Source organism: Leptonychotes weddellii, chromosome 1, assembly GCF_054177405.1.
Source record: "Leptonychotes weddellii isolate Sample4059 chromosome 1, ASM5417740v2, whole genome shotgun sequence".
Lineage (NCBI taxonomy): Eukaryota > Metazoa > Chordata > Mammalia > Carnivora > Phocidae > Leptonychotes > Leptonychotes weddellii.
Window position 1 is genome coordinate 130,179,050 of NC_138369.1, and position 16,355 is coordinate 130,195,404.

Genomic DNA, 16,355 nt, shown 5'->3' on the forward strand with positions numbered 1-16,355 from the left:
TTTTTTTTTAAAGATTTTATTTATTTATTTGAGAGAGAGAATGAGATAGAGAGAGAGAGCATGAGAGGGGGGAGGGTCAGAGAGAGAGGCAGACTCCCTGATGAGCAGGGAGCCCGACGTGGGACTCGATCCCGGGACTCCAGGATCATGACCTGAGCCGAAGGCAGTCGCTTAACCAACTGAGCCACCCAGGCGCCCTAAACTCTTTATCGAAGTCTAGTGTATGTGCAGAAAACAACATAAGAGTGCATCTCCGTAAATTTTCACAAGGTGGAAATACCAGGTCAATAAACAGAACATCACCAGCAACCCAGAAGCCTCCTTGTGACCTTTGTCAGTTATTAACTCCCTCTAGTTGTGCCTCTAAGGGGAACTATTGTCTTGACTTCTAACACCACAAATTAGTTTTGTCATGGCTTAGATTTCATTGCTGTCAGAGACCTTCTAGGTTTCTTATTCTAGGTCCCCAAAATGTGCTTGGCCTCCTCTTTGTGCCTTTGCTAGTGCCAAGAACACCCACCCCACTCTTTTGCCTTCTCCTTCATTTCTTCTTCCAGCTTCCTTGAAGAGTCCTCCCTATCTTTCCAGCTCAGCTTAAGTTTCACATACTCTGGGAGGGCTTTCCCTTCTTTTCCCCTCCCGTTTCCATTGACATTGTATGTACCTTCATTAGCACCCTCATCATGAGGTGTTGGGAGTTGTGTTTCCATTTGCCTGTAAGCTCTTTGGGATCTGGAATAAGCTGTTTTGTGGACCCAGTGCCTTCCATAGGGCCTGGCACACAGTAGAGATCAGCAATTATATGTTGGATGAATGTTGAGTATCGAGGAGACTGATTCCCCAAAAGGTTAAGTTCCTTCTCACAGGAGGCATCCTGCTCTCAGTCCTCATTGGCTTCTCTTCAAACCCTTTTTCTCCCTCTCATTAGTCTGCATTTTTGTGATTTATTTTTTTATTTCCATGCTGCTTTTGGAGCAAGTGAGAAAATATTACAGTTCTTTAAGGCTGTTAAATTCATCAGTATGGTGATAAGAAAGACGCTGTTGCCTTCAACCCCTCATCTGTCTGAAGAACGACAACTCTTGTAAAGTCTGTGAATCCAGTCTCCGGCTTTCACGTCAAGTATGCATGTGTAGATAACTCTCGATGTGTTTAATACTTCATGTATTCACTGTGCTACCAACATATTCGGGGACGCCCTTTCACTATGTGTAAGAAAGTGGCCATGTCTCAGTTTCTGTTGCTCTGGATCAGGGTCCAGCTGCTAATAATAACGACTGGGAGTGTTTTTGTGTAGCATGGGGGCCACAGTGGCTCAATATGAGAAACAGAGTCTTTCCCTCGCAATACAGACCATGTTTAGCTGTGCCTCTGACTGGAGTGGATGTATGAAGCTGGGAAGGGAGAACAGAGCAATCTGATCGACCTTAAACACTGAAGTAGCTCAGTTAATGGCTGAAGTGGTTTATACCTACCAGACTAGATGGCAGATTTTTACCAGATCCTCCAAAGACAGATCCATTAATCACTGGAACACTCCATTCTGAGCGATTTGTGTCTCACTGGGGGACTGAAGTGTTCCCTTACTGGTCATCTTAGATAAGGCCAGCCAGCCCGAGTACATTGTGGGGGGTTGGGTTGAGGTGGGTTAAAGGCTTTTGTGGTGAAGGAATAATACATGCAGCTAGAAGAGGTAGCCCTCAGGTATAACTGAAAGGAGCAGGGAAGCGTATGACGGTCAGGAGGGAGGTTGCAGCCACTTGGGCCAGTATAGGCCTAGCTGTGGAGATTTGTCTCTGTGCACTTAGGCTTCCTCAGTCCAGGCTGTGTCTTTTCTGAGCTCTGTGGAATCCTTCCTGAGTGGTTTCTACGAGTGCTCCCCAGCTATGCACGTAGGGGAATGCCTCTGATTCAGACCGTGACCCGGGGAGATGGGCCAGTTCCCTGTCCAATGTCCTGGGGTAGGCTTGGGCAGCAGTCAGAAATGCTTGGCACCCATCAAACTTCTGTCCTCAGGAGAAGATCGGCTGGCGAAAGGATGCACTGCATTTGCTAGTGTTCACTACGGACGACGTGCCCCACATCGCGCTGGATGGAAAACTGGGGGGCCTGGTACAGCCACATGATGGCCAATGCCACCTGAACGAGGCCAATGAGTACACTGTGTCCAATCAGATGGTGAGAGCCTGGTACCCCCGCCCAGCTCCCATGATCCTGCCTGTGGTCCAAGTGTTCACCTGGCCCTCTACTCGTGGACTTTCCAGTCTGTTCTGGGAATCAGGTTTCTATTCCATCTCCCCCAGCTGGGCTTCCAGAACTCCTCATTAACTTAGAACATTTCTCACAAATTTCTGTAGCTGGTTCATCTTTCTGGCATTGTGCACTTAAATGCAAGCTAGTTAAGGAAGGAGGTGACCAGGGCAGACAGGATACATCTCAGAGGGTGGAGGTGATCTTACAGGAGGGCAGGGACTGTGCTCCTGCAGAGATCAAAACTGGGACAGAAGTTATAGGGAAAAACAAGTGAAGATAAAACTTTGTGACTTCTAGAAATGAGTTCCCAGAGGCACCGAGTTCTGTTGGTGTCAGGATTATGGCTGTAGGTGTCCTGCCCAGAATGAGAGGCCCCAAGGACCTTCCACTGTCAATAGTCTATGACCATGACCATGTCATTTAAAACAATTTATGTAAAATTTCAAACATGTATAATAATAGACCAGTGAAATGAACTCCTATATATCTATCGCCTAGAGGCAACAATTATCAAGATCTTGTCACACTTACTGTGCAATAAAAAAAACAAACAAACAAAACTATACCCTTTTCCTTCCCAAATCCATTCTGGTGTCTGGCTAGAGAGAAGTATTTTATCTTTTTTTTTTTTTTTTTTTTTTTTGCTGGGCAAGCCCATTTTCTCCAGTTTCAAGCCTTACATACTATCCAAGAATAATGGAGTCTGGAAAATGGACTCATAACTATGAAACTTGATAACTGTAGAGCTGATGAGGACCTCTGTACCCATCATTAGCCCTAAAAATCCTTCAGGACATTATTAGACTGCCTCTCAGCCTCCACCTTCCCCTCCTGCTTGGCCCCCCTCCCCCACCACATCCCAGCTTTTAATCCAGAGGTCAGCAGCCTCTTCTGCCCATTCTGAGTTGTGAGCAAGACCTGTGAGGGACATCGACAGGCCCAGTTGTTGGGCTTAGGAGCAGGTAAATAGGGCAAGGAGATAGGGAGGAGAGGTCTTAGGGAAGAGAGGAAAGATAACGAACAGGTGCTGATCGTAGATGGTAGGGTATGGTGGCTGGACTCTGGGGGGCCTCTCCTCTCTGCCCCATCCCTGCTGGAAGGATAGAGGAGGCACAGATCAGGTGTGGGAATCTCCTACTCATCATATCTCCATTCTGGCTTGGGAGGGGGTGGAGGGAATGCGTCTAGTTTGGGAGGTGCCAAAGGGTCCTTTCCTGGAGATCTCTGCATATTTCTCCAGTTTGAAGCTGCAGATGGGGCTTGGTTATTAAGGGTGGCCAGGGGAAGATGTTTTTCCCAGCAAGTGATGAGTTCCTGAGTGCATGTTGGAGCTGGGGGCTGCTATCTCAGCCTATTAGAAATGTTACAGCCTTGACCTTTTTTTGCCTTGGCCCTAGGACTATCCATCCCTTGCCTTGCTTGGAGAGAAATTGGCAGAGAACAACATCAACCTCATCTTTGCAGTGACAAAAAGCCATTATATGCTCTACAAGGTATGCCTGGAGGGAATGAGGGAGGCTGGTGGCCTGATTCTGGGGCCCATGATGACCCCAAGGTGAATAGGAGATTAGAATGTGGGGAGGTGGGGTGAGGAATGTTAACAGCCTTGCTCTATGTGGGAGGAGATCCAATGGAGGGGTGGAATATAGCCCTGTCTTGATCTAGTGGGAAATAATAGTATTGAAGAAGCTATTAGCATTCCCCTAGCAGTGCATGCCTTTATAAGCAATGTAAACATATGGTGTCTAGTCTGATCCTGAGAAAAACTTTGGAAATAGTATGAGGTCCCATTTTTCAGGTGATGAAATGGATATCCAATGTAATAGGGAAGAACAATATAAAATAAAAGCGTACAGGAAGAAAATTCAGGCATCGAAGCAGGCTACATTACTCACTCCAGTATTCGGAGTTTTATGCCTTCCTCAAAGAGTAGAGCAGACCAGGGGCTTAGTCTGAGACAGGAATTCCCAAAGAAAGCAACAGATGTCTTGAATGAATAGAGCAGTCTGTGTATGAATCTATTCTGTCTGAGAGACTTTTCCCGGGTCAGCCTCTGGACCGTCATTATAAGCTCCCCTCGTGAATGTGTTTTCTCACAACCACAGGCAAGTCACATTTTGAACCAGAAGTCTCCTAGTTGCTCAGTGAGTGTTCATGTAAGCTAGATGTAAAACCCAGCTCCCCTCTGACTTCCTTTGCCTTGAGAAGTTATGAGAACTGAATCAGCAATACCTCCCCAGCCCTGCCCACCCCTCAGATTGCCAGCCCCTGTCCCCTCTCCAGACTGTTCTTAAATATCCACAGAAGAACCTCTGACTGTGGTTTTCTCTTGCTTCTGCCTGAGATTATCACTGATAAAATGCCACTTACAGCTACTTGAGCTCTTTCTCTTCTTCTAGTCCGAATCAATTTTAGAAGATGAAAACAAGGGAAGAGGATTGTTTTTCTTGTTTTGTGCAGTGGAAGATAGCAGGACAAAACCTGTCCGTTTACAAGGAACATTTCTAGAAGGATCGATTGCACAGACTAGACTGGGTATGCTTCCAGACACTTCAAGACAGAAGCGATCCACTGTGGCCTAAGCCGTGCTTGCTCAGAACCAAGGACACCTTGCTCAGGGAGTCGGCCCATGCGGTCCAGGACAGGCTGAGGGCAGTGGGAGTTTCTAGAGGTCTCTGGCACTTTAATACGTGACCTACTCAGGCGTTAGGACAAATGAAAGAGGAAAGGCAACAACTTCAAGGCTGCCTGCTGTGCTACGGGATTTCACCCCGAGATACCCAGCTGTCCCTGGGAAACCACCATTCACATCTCAGTTCCCTATTCAGGGAAGAGGCCATAGTTGAGACTCTTGGAAAAGCTTCCCCTTTTGCTCCTGCTGAAGATATTGAGGGCGTCCTTGAGCTGAACTTGGGAATACAGATCTATGTAGACTTGAGAAAAGATGGCAAGAATATCGAGACTATGTTGCCCGTAGAGGAGGATGGAATTTCAGAGAGTTGTCTGTTGCATGTCAGAGGGGAGAAGTCTCCTGGAAGGAGCAGGACATTCTACTTCAGGAGCAGATCTTGCCAGGCCCTGTGCACTCAGACCTTCAGAGGTCGGTATCTCACAGCCTGCTGTAGCAGCTCTGTTCCCCAGAGCCGGTTCTTCTCGCTTCGCCTGGTGGTGTCTCCTCCAGTTTATGGTGTGAGAGAGTGTGGTGCTGCGGGGTCCTTACTGGTCTAGCTCAGGAGAGCAGTCAGTATAGAAGGGCAAAATTGGCTTACATTTCTTCTTCCTTTCTTTTTCTTTTCAAGAATTTCACAGCCCTGATACCTGGAACAACAGTGGAGATTTTACATGGAGACTCCAAAAATATCATTCAGCTGATAATCAATGCGTACAATGTAAGTCAGCAGTTTCTTCCCCATTGCCACCTCCACCCCACCCTCTCCCGCCAAGGCCCCAGGAGCTGATGTGCGTGCAGGTGGGCCGTGAATTATGCTGGTGTGTGTGGCTCTGCTTTCTTTGCCTGTCTCTCTCTCTCTTTTTTTTAAAGATCTTATTTATTTATTTGAGAGAGAGAGAGAGAGCAGGAGCTGGGGGAGGGGCAGAGGGAGAAGCAGACTCCCTACTGAGCGGGGAGCCCGATGCGGGGCTGGATCCCAGGACCCTGGGATCATGACCTGAGCCAAAGGCAAACACTTAATCAACTGAGCCACCCAGGCACCCCTTTGTTGCCTGTCTCTTGAGTTTGATGCCTTCCTCCTTCACTCAGGTTTGGGGTGGAGAAGGCCATCCGACTTGATGCATCCTCTCCCCTTGCCTCTGCCCTCTTGACTCTCATCAAAATGTGAACCCAGTGATCAGCAAATGGCTCAGTCAGACTCAGGCCAGTGGCCCCTGGACATGCTTGGGTTCTGACTTCATGATAGCCTGGGCCCATTGGAGCACCATGCTTGGGTGGGCACGGGTTCTCTGCACCTGCCCTGTTGCCGAGGTGATCCTGCCTGTGTGTTGGCAGGAAGTGAGAAGCATGCACGCTGACCTCGCCTCCCAGTGGGCAGGACAGTCAACATGCCCCAGGCCTTAGAGCTCCGCATCAAGCTACAGACTAAAATGGAATATAAGGATCCGAGAAGAAGCAAAAGGTCTTTTGCCTGCCCACTTAGGTCTGATTGTAATCAGGGCCTTTCAGAGGGAGGCTGTGAGGGCCTGGTGAGTTCTCTGCTCTGTAACTTGTCACACTGACTGGGCTCTCTGTGAGTAGTAAGTGGGGCACTCCCAGACGTGCTTTAGCTGTCCCTTCCTCAGGCCGAGCCCAGCTCTATGATTCCCAAACCTCTCTCCTTCCTGTCCTCCTTTCCCTCAGTTCTGTGGACCCGTGAAGTACTTGATTCAGACCTACTTAGGAGAATGGCAAGCCCAGTTTCTTGTGTTGGCAAGTTCGTACCCTCAGCCCTCCCCTCCCTGCTAAGCCCCACTAGGGTTGCAGCTTTCAGTGTCCACCCAGCCCCTCGTGGGGCCAGGTAATTCCCAAATTGGAATTCAGAGTGCATCTTCCTGTTAAAACAAAGTTATGCATAAAGTAAATATACTTTAAGTAGCACTGTTAGTCCTAAACTTATGTAGAATAGACATTTGTGGGCTAACCTCTGGGAACCTCATTATCCACTGTTGGCACCACCCGTGTGGTAGAAAAACCATCTTACTTTCCCAACCATGACTGATACACAAATGAATATTTGGAGCTCTGCCTCTCCAGTGTTGACTTTGTCAACCTACTGATGCAGTCCTGTTTTGAGTTATAAAATACTGCTCAGCTGACCAGGAACCAGAGGTAATGTCCTTGCCACTGGGGGACCCCAGAGCCCTCACTTGGTCTCCTGGAGGTTGAGCGTCCAGGCAGTGAGGATTTGTGGATAGTTTTCTGTCCTCTAACCGCCCCCACCTTCTAGTGCAGTTAAAGGTCCTCTTCTTCTCACAAATGCTCCAGTCCCTCCTCACTCCTGGAACTTCCTATTGAGAGAAACCAAAGACTTCCTTCCCCATCTCTTACCCCATTCCCCACATACTGACATCCTCTTTTCTGTTCTCTGATTTTTAAGTCTTCACCGGACCCAGCAGGCCAGGGTTTCCGGGTTCACCTTATCTTTGGTGGTTTTCACATTTCCATGTTGGGTGGAAACATAACCTACCGAGAGAGTGTCTTAGAAGAGTGTGTGTGTGAGGGAGGGGGCCCAGGCCTGCTAATGTCGCCCCCTTTCTGAGGGCCACTCCTTACTGTGAACCTCTTTGGCCTCAAGCTCTGGACACTGGACTAGAGGGGTCAGAGTAAGAGAACCCCCTGGTGCTGCACTTCCCATCCCTCTGGGGGTGCAGGGGCTGAGAGACCCCTGGGTAAGGAAAGGAGAGGGGCTGCTGTTGGACCTTTTGTCACTGTGGGGTGTGTGTGCATGCATGGGTGCGTGTGTGTGTATGTATGTGTGTGTGACCATAGTTTGCCTTTTGCCAGGCCAGGGCCTTTGGAAAAGAAATGGCTGAAGAATAAGCCCATCTTGGGCTCTAGGGTGGGGTGAGGATCTCTCCTAGGTTTCTGGGGAGGAGCCCCTTCCCCAGCATTTCCATCCTTAGGTAGCTCCTGAGTTCAGATCCTGTTGGGAGGCTGGCTGACCTACCTTGGGGGCTCCCCCGAGAGCACTTCCTGCTGAAGGCCTAGGGTCTCTGCTCCCATGGCTTTAATCAAGGAGGGCATAATGACCGGCTGGGTGGGAAAATGGTGCTTTGTGGGGCTGAGTGGTTCTACACTCTGACATTTATGTGTGGGACTGCTGAAAACCAGGGAGCACAAGGCATTATTGTTGGTTCCCTGTGTGGGAGCTCGTAAATGCCTTTCTCTGAGATATGTTGCAGTGGCCCTGAGCAGGTTTATTACATCTAAATTCATTTTCTTAATGAAAATCCGGGGACCTGGGGAACATGCTCTGTGTGGATGGCGGAGGTTAGGAGAGGAACGGAGAGCCCTGTCTGCTGCTGAGGAGTTGGGGTCTGGATGAGTAGAGAAAATGATCTTTTCCAGGCAGGAGCTGCATTTCACCTGTGATGAACTCTAAGAGTCCAGGACCATAGCTTAACTCTGAGCTCAGCTGGCTCCTATGAAAGAACGTGTTAGGAAATGAGACATACAACTTATGAATGAACATTTGAAACTCAACTCTTAACATGGCTGATTCTGGAATGCTATCCACAGTGACTATTCAAATTCAGTGGAAATATTTTAAAGGAGTATTATTGAGATCGTGAACAAAATAAACTGTACAGATATAAAGTGTAAAATCTGACAAGTTTTGACACAGGTACACATTTTTGAAACCATCACCACCACCAAGATATTGAACATGTGTATCAGCTCAAAGAGTTGGGATCATTGGGAATTCCCTACTCCCGCCCCCTCCCTTCAGTGGGGATTTTAAAGATACTAACTACACAAATGTGAGACAGCTAGGTATCTGGAGACAGGTCTAGTTGGTGGAAGCTGTGTTGGTGCCTGTTGGTGCTCAGCATTGACTAGTTCCTGTCTCACAGGTCACGGTCATTTCTGACAGACTCCAAGGCCGGGGCTGGGCCTCGAGGGCGTGTGTGTGTGCACATGCACTTAGCTCTGGTTTTCCTTTCACCTGCTCCTCTCCCTGGCCTGGGTCTGAGCCCAGCTGTGACCGGACTGTTTGCTTTTCTCTGTGTTACCTTACCGTCTCGGTGTTTTGTGGTGGATTCCATATGAGTCATGCAGCAGATGACTAAGTTTGGGTGTTGACTCTGACCTCCCCTAGAGAGCTGGCCAACCATCTGTGGGGACATTCTGAAGAGATTTTGGTTGAAGCACATGTAACAGATGAAACAGCTGTGGGATTTAGCCAGGCTGAGGAGGGAGCAAGATGGGAAGGGTATGTTTAAATCCATGTCTTGCAGACTCGAGTCTGTTGTAGACAGCTTTCATAGTGTGAAATCTTCAACTCTGGGCTTTGATTTATGTATTTTTGCTTGCTGTGCCAAATTCTTCGTTGTGAGAGATCACCAACTCCTCCCAAGAGGGTTTAGCAATGTGGAGTTTGGCTGTGCTGTCGGTGCTGGGGAGATGTTCTCTTCCAGAGCCCAGAGGGAGGCTCTGGGTGCACACGCACAACACCAGCATTACGTCACATTGAGAAAGGGGAATAGGGCTCAGAATCACGGGGGCGCTCTTTTCAAATTGGGGAAGAACAGAAGGAGCTGGAAACCGCTAGCCTGGCATGTGGAGGGTAGTAGGAGAGGCTTTGGTAGATGTGTCTCCTAGCGGAGCACGTGTTCCTCTTTTCGTTGTTGCCATCCAGTCTGCGCCCACCCACTCCACAGCTGGCCTGACTTAAAGCAACTGCAGATGTGACCTAGCCTGCTTGAGGATGTTAATAGCCTTTAAACTTCTGACATCCTTGACATTGTCTCCTTGTCCTAGGATGAGGAGTAAGGAAACATCTTCAGGGGCAGATCTGGTAGGAGTTAAGTGAATTTCAGGAGTCATATGTAAGTCTTCATGCATAAGAACTGCATTGCCTGTAGCTTTGATCCTCTACTATATTTTATGTTCCATTCCATGTATTCATTCATTTGTTCAGCAAATATATACCAATGGCCTAATGTGTGGCAGACATCATCTATATCTTGGGGAAAAAAAACAAAACAAAACAGTAAACAGAACACAGTCCTGCCCTCTGGGATCCCGTAGTCTTTTACAGGAGATAGACCCTTATGACCAGAATGCAACCTGACCATTGGTACGTTCTAAGGTCGGAACACTGCAGGGAGAAGGCCTGGTTCTGTCCTGCCTGCTTTCAGCAGCTGAATGACCCTGGATGATACCTTTTCTTTGGCCTCAGTTCCCACTTCCATAAACTGACAGGTTTGAACTGAATAATCTCCACAATTCCTATCCCCTGCCCCCAACATCTTAAAGAGTTTCTGATTCCTATGGGGAGTAGGAATAACACAAACTTCAGATCACAACACAAGGCTTTGGGGTCTTACAGCCAGAATGAAACACAGATTTGATTTCTACCCATTACAGTTACCAGTTCATTCAATAGGAGTCCCAGTCCCCAGTGCTCTTTCTCCCCCATTAATGCTTCCAGGTGGCAGCTCCAGCAGATCTTCATGGGGAGGGAGCACTAGTGTTTCCTCCCAGTGTCTTGTTGGCAAGCCACAGGACCCTCACGTTTTATGTGACTGATCCTAAGTAATTTTTTACATAGCTCCAATCTACCTAGCCCTTCTTTGATATACTGATTTACCTCATTCTCATAGTTATTCACAATTAGAAAATACGTATATTTTAAATTGACTTTGTCTTAGAGTATAAATCGGTAGTAATCAAAATAGTATGGTACTGGCACAAAAATAGACACATAGATCAGTGGAACAGAAAAGAGACTCCAGAAATAAAGCCACAATTATATGGTCAATTATCTATGATAAAGTAGGCAAGAACATACAATGGAGAAAATAAAGTCTGTCTTCAATAAATGGTGCTGGGGAGACTGGACTGCTACGTGCAAAAGAATGAAGTTGGAACACTTTCTAACATATGCACAAAAATAATTAAACAAACTCAAAATGGATTAAAGACCTGAACGTGAGACCTGAAACCATACAAATTCTAGAAGAGAGCACAGGCAATAAATTCTCTGACATCAGCCATAGCAACATTTTTCTAGATGTGTCTCCTAAAGCAAGGGAAAGAAAAGCAAACATAAACTATTGGGGCTATATCAAAATAAAAAGCTTCTGCACAACAAAGGAAACCATCAACAAAACAAAAAGACAACCCACTGAATGGGAGAAGATATTTGCAAATGTATGTATCCAAATACAGGGTTAATATTCAAAATATAGAAAGAATTTATATAACTCAAGGTGCCTGGCTGGTTCAGTTGGTGGAGCATGTGACTCTTAATCTTAGGGTCATGAGTTTGAGCCCCACATTAGGTGTAGAGATTACTTAAAAAGAAAAAATTAAAAAAAAAATTATATAACTCAATACCAAAAAACAATCTGATTAAAAAATGGGCAGAGGACTTAAATAGACATTTTTTTAAAAAGATTTTATTTATTTTGACAGAGAGAGAGAGTACAGGCAGGGGGAGTGGCAGGCAGAGGGAGAGGGAGAAGCAGGCTTCCTGATGAGCAGGGAGCTTGATCCCAGGGCCCTGGGATCATGACCCGAGCCGAAGGCAGACGCTTAACCGTCTGAGCCACCCAGGCGCCCCAATAGACATTTTTCTGAAGAAGACATACAAATAGCCAATAGACATATGAAAAGATACCCGACATAACTAATCTTCAGGGAAATGCAAATCAAAGCCACAATGAGATATCACCTCACACCCGTCAGAATGGCTAAAATCAAAGTGACAAGGAGTAGCAAGTGTTGGTGAGGTTGTGGAGAAAGGGGAACCCCCATGCACTGTTGGTGGGAATGCAAGCTGGTGCAGCCACTGTGGAACACAGTACGGAAGTTCCTCAAAAAAATTAAAAATAGAAATACCATATGATCCAGGTATTCCACTATTGGGTATTTACCCAAAGAAAATGAAAACACTGATTCAAAAAGATACAGGCACCCCTATGTTTATTGCAGCATTATTTACAAAAGCCAAGATATGGAAACACCCTAAGTAGACAGTGGATAAGGTAGATGTGGTGTGTATACACGATGGACTATTATGCAGTCATAAAAAAGATATTGTGCCATTTGTGACAACATGGATGAACCTAGAGGGTATTGTGCTAAGTCAAATAAGTTAGACTGAGAAACACAAATACCATATGATTCTACTCATAAGTGGTATCTTAAAAAAAGAAAAAAAGAAAGAAACAAAAAGCAGAATCAGACCTATAAATAAAGAGAACGAACTGATGGTTGCCAGGGGGGAGGAGAAAGGGGGACTGGGCAAAAAGGGTGAAAGGGAGAGAGAGATACAGCTTTTAGTTATGGAATGAATAAGTCACAGGAATAAAAGGCACAATATAAGGAGTAAAAAAAAATGATGACCTGTCTTTCAAAAATAATTTTAAGTTTCTTCCACTAGGTCTGAACCCCTGAGCATAGCTGCCATTAAAACATCCATCCATTCCTTCAACAGAAGCTTGTTTTCAATCCTAGGGAGAAATATGATAGGGCTCTGGGAACTCACAGCTCAGTGGGGAAAGGAGCTCGGTAAAGAACTGTGTTCAGCAGGAGAGTGCTGTGTATGTTAAAAGATGCTCACACAACTCTCTGCCAGTTGAGGCTGACACAAGAGGAAATGGATTTAAGAGAGAGAGTATTTTTAGAGTTGCAGAAGCACTTGGACAATTTGTTGCAAAGGGGGAGACTATTTTTTGCAGGGAGTATTTTCAACAAGCTATTAATTTGTTAGGAAAACTACATATTTAACTTATTCAAGTTTAGCACTACAGGCTCAGCAAAAAAGGGAAAAAACAAAACAAAACAAAAACAAAGAAAAGAACCCCAGAAGAGCAAGAGGCAGTCCTGCCAGCCATCTGTTCATGTTCCCTGAAGTACACCTGAGAAAGGAGGGTGCAGGCCTCAAGGGTCATCTGTTGATCTTGGGGTCCATGTATCCGTGTGTCTCTTAGAGTGTGTATATCCTGCCATACTGAATGTACTTAGTGTATAAACATTTATTTTTTGTAAGATGTGGCCCCTAGACACAAGCCAGTTCATTGGGCCTGAGCCACCAAAGTACGTCCTTCTTAGAGATTTTTAGTGGCAAGTTTCTCAACTTCCAGGCGTGCTTCTGCGAAATTTGCACAAACTCCTCACAAACTAAATAGTATCCAGCACCCAGATCCAAAAACAATATTACTAACACCCAGAACCACCTATTGTGCCCTCTTCCATTGTTTATCCCTCCAAGGGTAACCATTAATTTTGCCTCCTTTTAAATTTCATATGAATAGAATCATACAGTGTGTATGCTATTTGTGTCTGGCTTCTTTCAGGCAGTGTCATAAGATTCATCTATGTCATGGAATGTCATATTTCATTAATTGTTACTGTATGGTATTCTATGTGAACACACCGTAATTGTTTTGTTAAAAGTCTGTTCTACCGTTGACAGGCATTTGGGTGGTTTTGGTTTCTAGCTACTGTGGACAGTGTTGCTGTAAACGTTCTCATACATGTCTCTGGTCAGTATGCATCTCTGTTGGGTATAATCCTACAGTGAATTACTAGGTCCAAGGTTGGTCCAGGCATTAGTAGATGTTGCCTAATGGTTTTGTCAAAGCTTGTACCAATTCACACAGCAGGATGAGGGCCCCAGTTGCTCCACCCATCCTTTCCAACACTTGATATTTTTGGTCTTTTATTTTTTCTATTCTGATGGGTAACTTTGGCTTGATTTTTATTTGATTCACCATCTTGAGAACATAATTCCCATGTAAGATATTATTCTTTCAGAATGTGGTTCAAAACTCAGCGAATGTGGTCCTCATCTGATGGAGGGTGGGTGTGAGTGTGAGGATTGGCAGGGTGCATTCCAGGAGAATTGGTTTTGCTGAACTGGTTTTGAAGGTTGACAAGATGCTGGCCAGGGGAAGAGAAGAGAGAAGAGCCATTGACTAAGGGAACACTGTCCCGGGCCCACGTAAGGGGGCACGTGGCAAGATTTGAGGAGCTGCATGTCCAAAGCTGAGTGGGATGAGAGGTGACACTGGAATGGCAAGCAGGGACAGAGCGTCACCCCCTGGAAGCAGATAGTTACCATATGGCAGGTGGACCCTTGTCAACCTCACTGACGGTGAACATCTCCGCTGCAACCTGTACTAAACGGTTCTGGCTTCGTCTTCTCTCTCTGCTCAGAGCATCCGGTCTAAAGTGGAGGTGTCCGTCTGGGATCAGCCTGAGGATCTTAATCTCTTCTTCACTGCTACCTGCCAGGATGGTGTGTCCTACCCTGGCCAGAGGAAGTGTGAAGGCCTGAAGATTGGGGACACGGTAAGTTCTCACCCCCAATTATACCTGTTAGCGTTGGTCATCATTCTTTGGCTTCTGGGTTTTAGGGGTTTATATTCTGTCCTCCAGCTCCGCATCATGGGGGGACGCCTGCTCTGTGCTGTGTCTTTGGGGTGCCAGATGGACTTGGTAGAAAGCTTCAGTCAGGAGACAGCACTCAGTGCATTGCCGCGTGAGGCTTCCTCAAGTTGACATTGTGCCCTTGGCATTTTAAAACATTATTTTCTTCATTTGACAGGCATGAAATTAGGTGGGAGAGTATGGTAGGAATCTAAGAAAACTGGCCTTCATTCCTAGTCTTCGACAGCTTGCTCTGTGCCTTGGATAATCTGACCCTCGCTTTTCCCTTCTGCAAAATATGAAGAAAGCCATCCACTTCTGATTTGATCTGATGGGGTGGGTAACTCCACAGCAGTGGAGGGCACTGAAGCTTTGTGTGGATTAAGTGGCTATAAATAACGATGGGGAAGAAACATTGTACGTAAAGGTGTGCGTACTGGTGTGCCAAGCCAGGGCCTTACATGGGTGATGGAAACAGAAGACACACGGGCACAGAGGCAGGCAGAGCGGTGATGGAGAGCTGTGCACACGTCTTCCAGAGCTTCCTGCTGCTAGACACAGGCCACGGATCCTTTCCCTGTTGCGTTGACCGTTCCACTGCTCAGAATATAGAAAGGCAGTGAGAGAAAGTTCCCTTCCACACATGAAAGAATCTGACTGAAGCCAAAAAATTTATAGGGACCTTGAAAATAGATGACCGTATCTTTGGGGCATTAGACACTAATGATGGCCAAGTGGGTATCAGCAGACTTATACCCTGGACTCTAGGGAAACAGCTCAGAGAGACGTAGGTAGAGCTCCATGGCTGGTTGTCCCTCAGCATGGCCTTTTGGGGCTTTCCCACGTGCCATGCTCGATCCTCTCCCTCCTTCCCTGTCACGGCTGCCCTTCACCCATTTGCAACACACAGGCGTACATTCCCCCTCCCCCCCGCCCCGTTCTAAATCTTACAGTGGCGCCTTGCCCTGACAAAGGGACAATTCAAAATATGGTATCAATGTTGAGAAGGTGAGGGACTCTAATGACTAAGTAATAAATCTTTATCTGAGACCTGTTTCTTCCAAGTTGCTTTTGTTTAAAAAAAGGGAAAGAGGGCCTAATCAAGTTGTCAGATGATACGTCATTAAAAGTGAAAAATGATTATTTGTGGCATTTAACTCAGAAGGCGCCCCTAGGGTAAGGTGACATTGCTGTAACAAAAATCCTTCTATTCCCATCTTCCTAATTATATGAATCAGGTTTTTTGGAGGGTGTGCTTTAATCTAGACAAATACAAAATAGGAATAGAATCAATCCCTGTCTTATTTAGCAATAAGTAATATTTTATGTATACATGAACTCTTTGGGTGGGGAAAGCTTCATCTCCTTAAAGAGGCACTTCTGATAAAATTTTATATTTAATACTTGTCAGATTTTGCAATATGTTTATGTTATCTTGATCTGTTGTAATGATTCATCAGTCCAGATGATTTTTTGAAAACCACAAAAGCCCAGTGGTCACAGGGTTGAAAGAGACATATGAAAAAATGGAAGGAGGCAGAGATCACCAGAGAAAGGGACACACAAGTGAATTCCATAGATCTGTGGGTGGAATGTCTGGTGCAGTGTGTCAGGAAAGCGAAAAGCATAAAAAGCACCCAAAAGAGGAGCTCTTTACCTGAAGAAATAGGTGCTGTGGGACAGAGGTGAGAAGGAGGATCCAGCATACACGAGATGCCTGGGTTTCAGGAAGGTTCTTGACAATGTCTAATGGCATCCTCATGAGTAAGATAAATAGTGGGAGTCGATGATAGCACAGTTAGGCTGATTCGTAGCTAAGTAAACTTGCTTCTTAAAAGTGTTAATAATGGGGGTGCCTGGGTGGCTCAGTTGGTTAAGCGACTGCCTTCGGCTCAGGTCATGATCCTGGAGTCCCGGGATCGAGTCCCGCATCGGGCTCCCTGCTCGGCGGGGAGTCTGCTTCTCCCTCTGACCCTCCCCCCTCTCATGTGCGCTCTCTCTCTCTCTC

At 46.2% G+C, this 16,355-nt stretch overlaps 1 protein-coding gene across 1 annotated transcript in view; it reads left to right on the top strand.

Moving 5' to 3' along the window:
- Positions 1 to 16,355, top strand: part of ITGB5 (integrin subunit beta 5) — a 103,082-nt gene that overhangs the window by 60,959 nt on the left and 25,768 nt on the right. The window contains exons 6-9 of the mRNA XM_081814949.1: positions 2,017 to 2,178; positions 3,651 to 3,746; positions 5,553 to 5,642; positions 14,135 to 14,269. Of these exons, the coding sequence (XP_081671075.1) occupies positions 2,017 to 2,178; positions 3,651 to 3,746; positions 5,553 to 5,642; positions 14,135 to 14,269 (483 nt within the window). The remainder of the gene's footprint in view (positions 1 to 2,016; positions 2,179 to 3,650; positions 3,747 to 5,552; positions 5,643 to 14,134; positions 14,270 to 16,355) is intronic.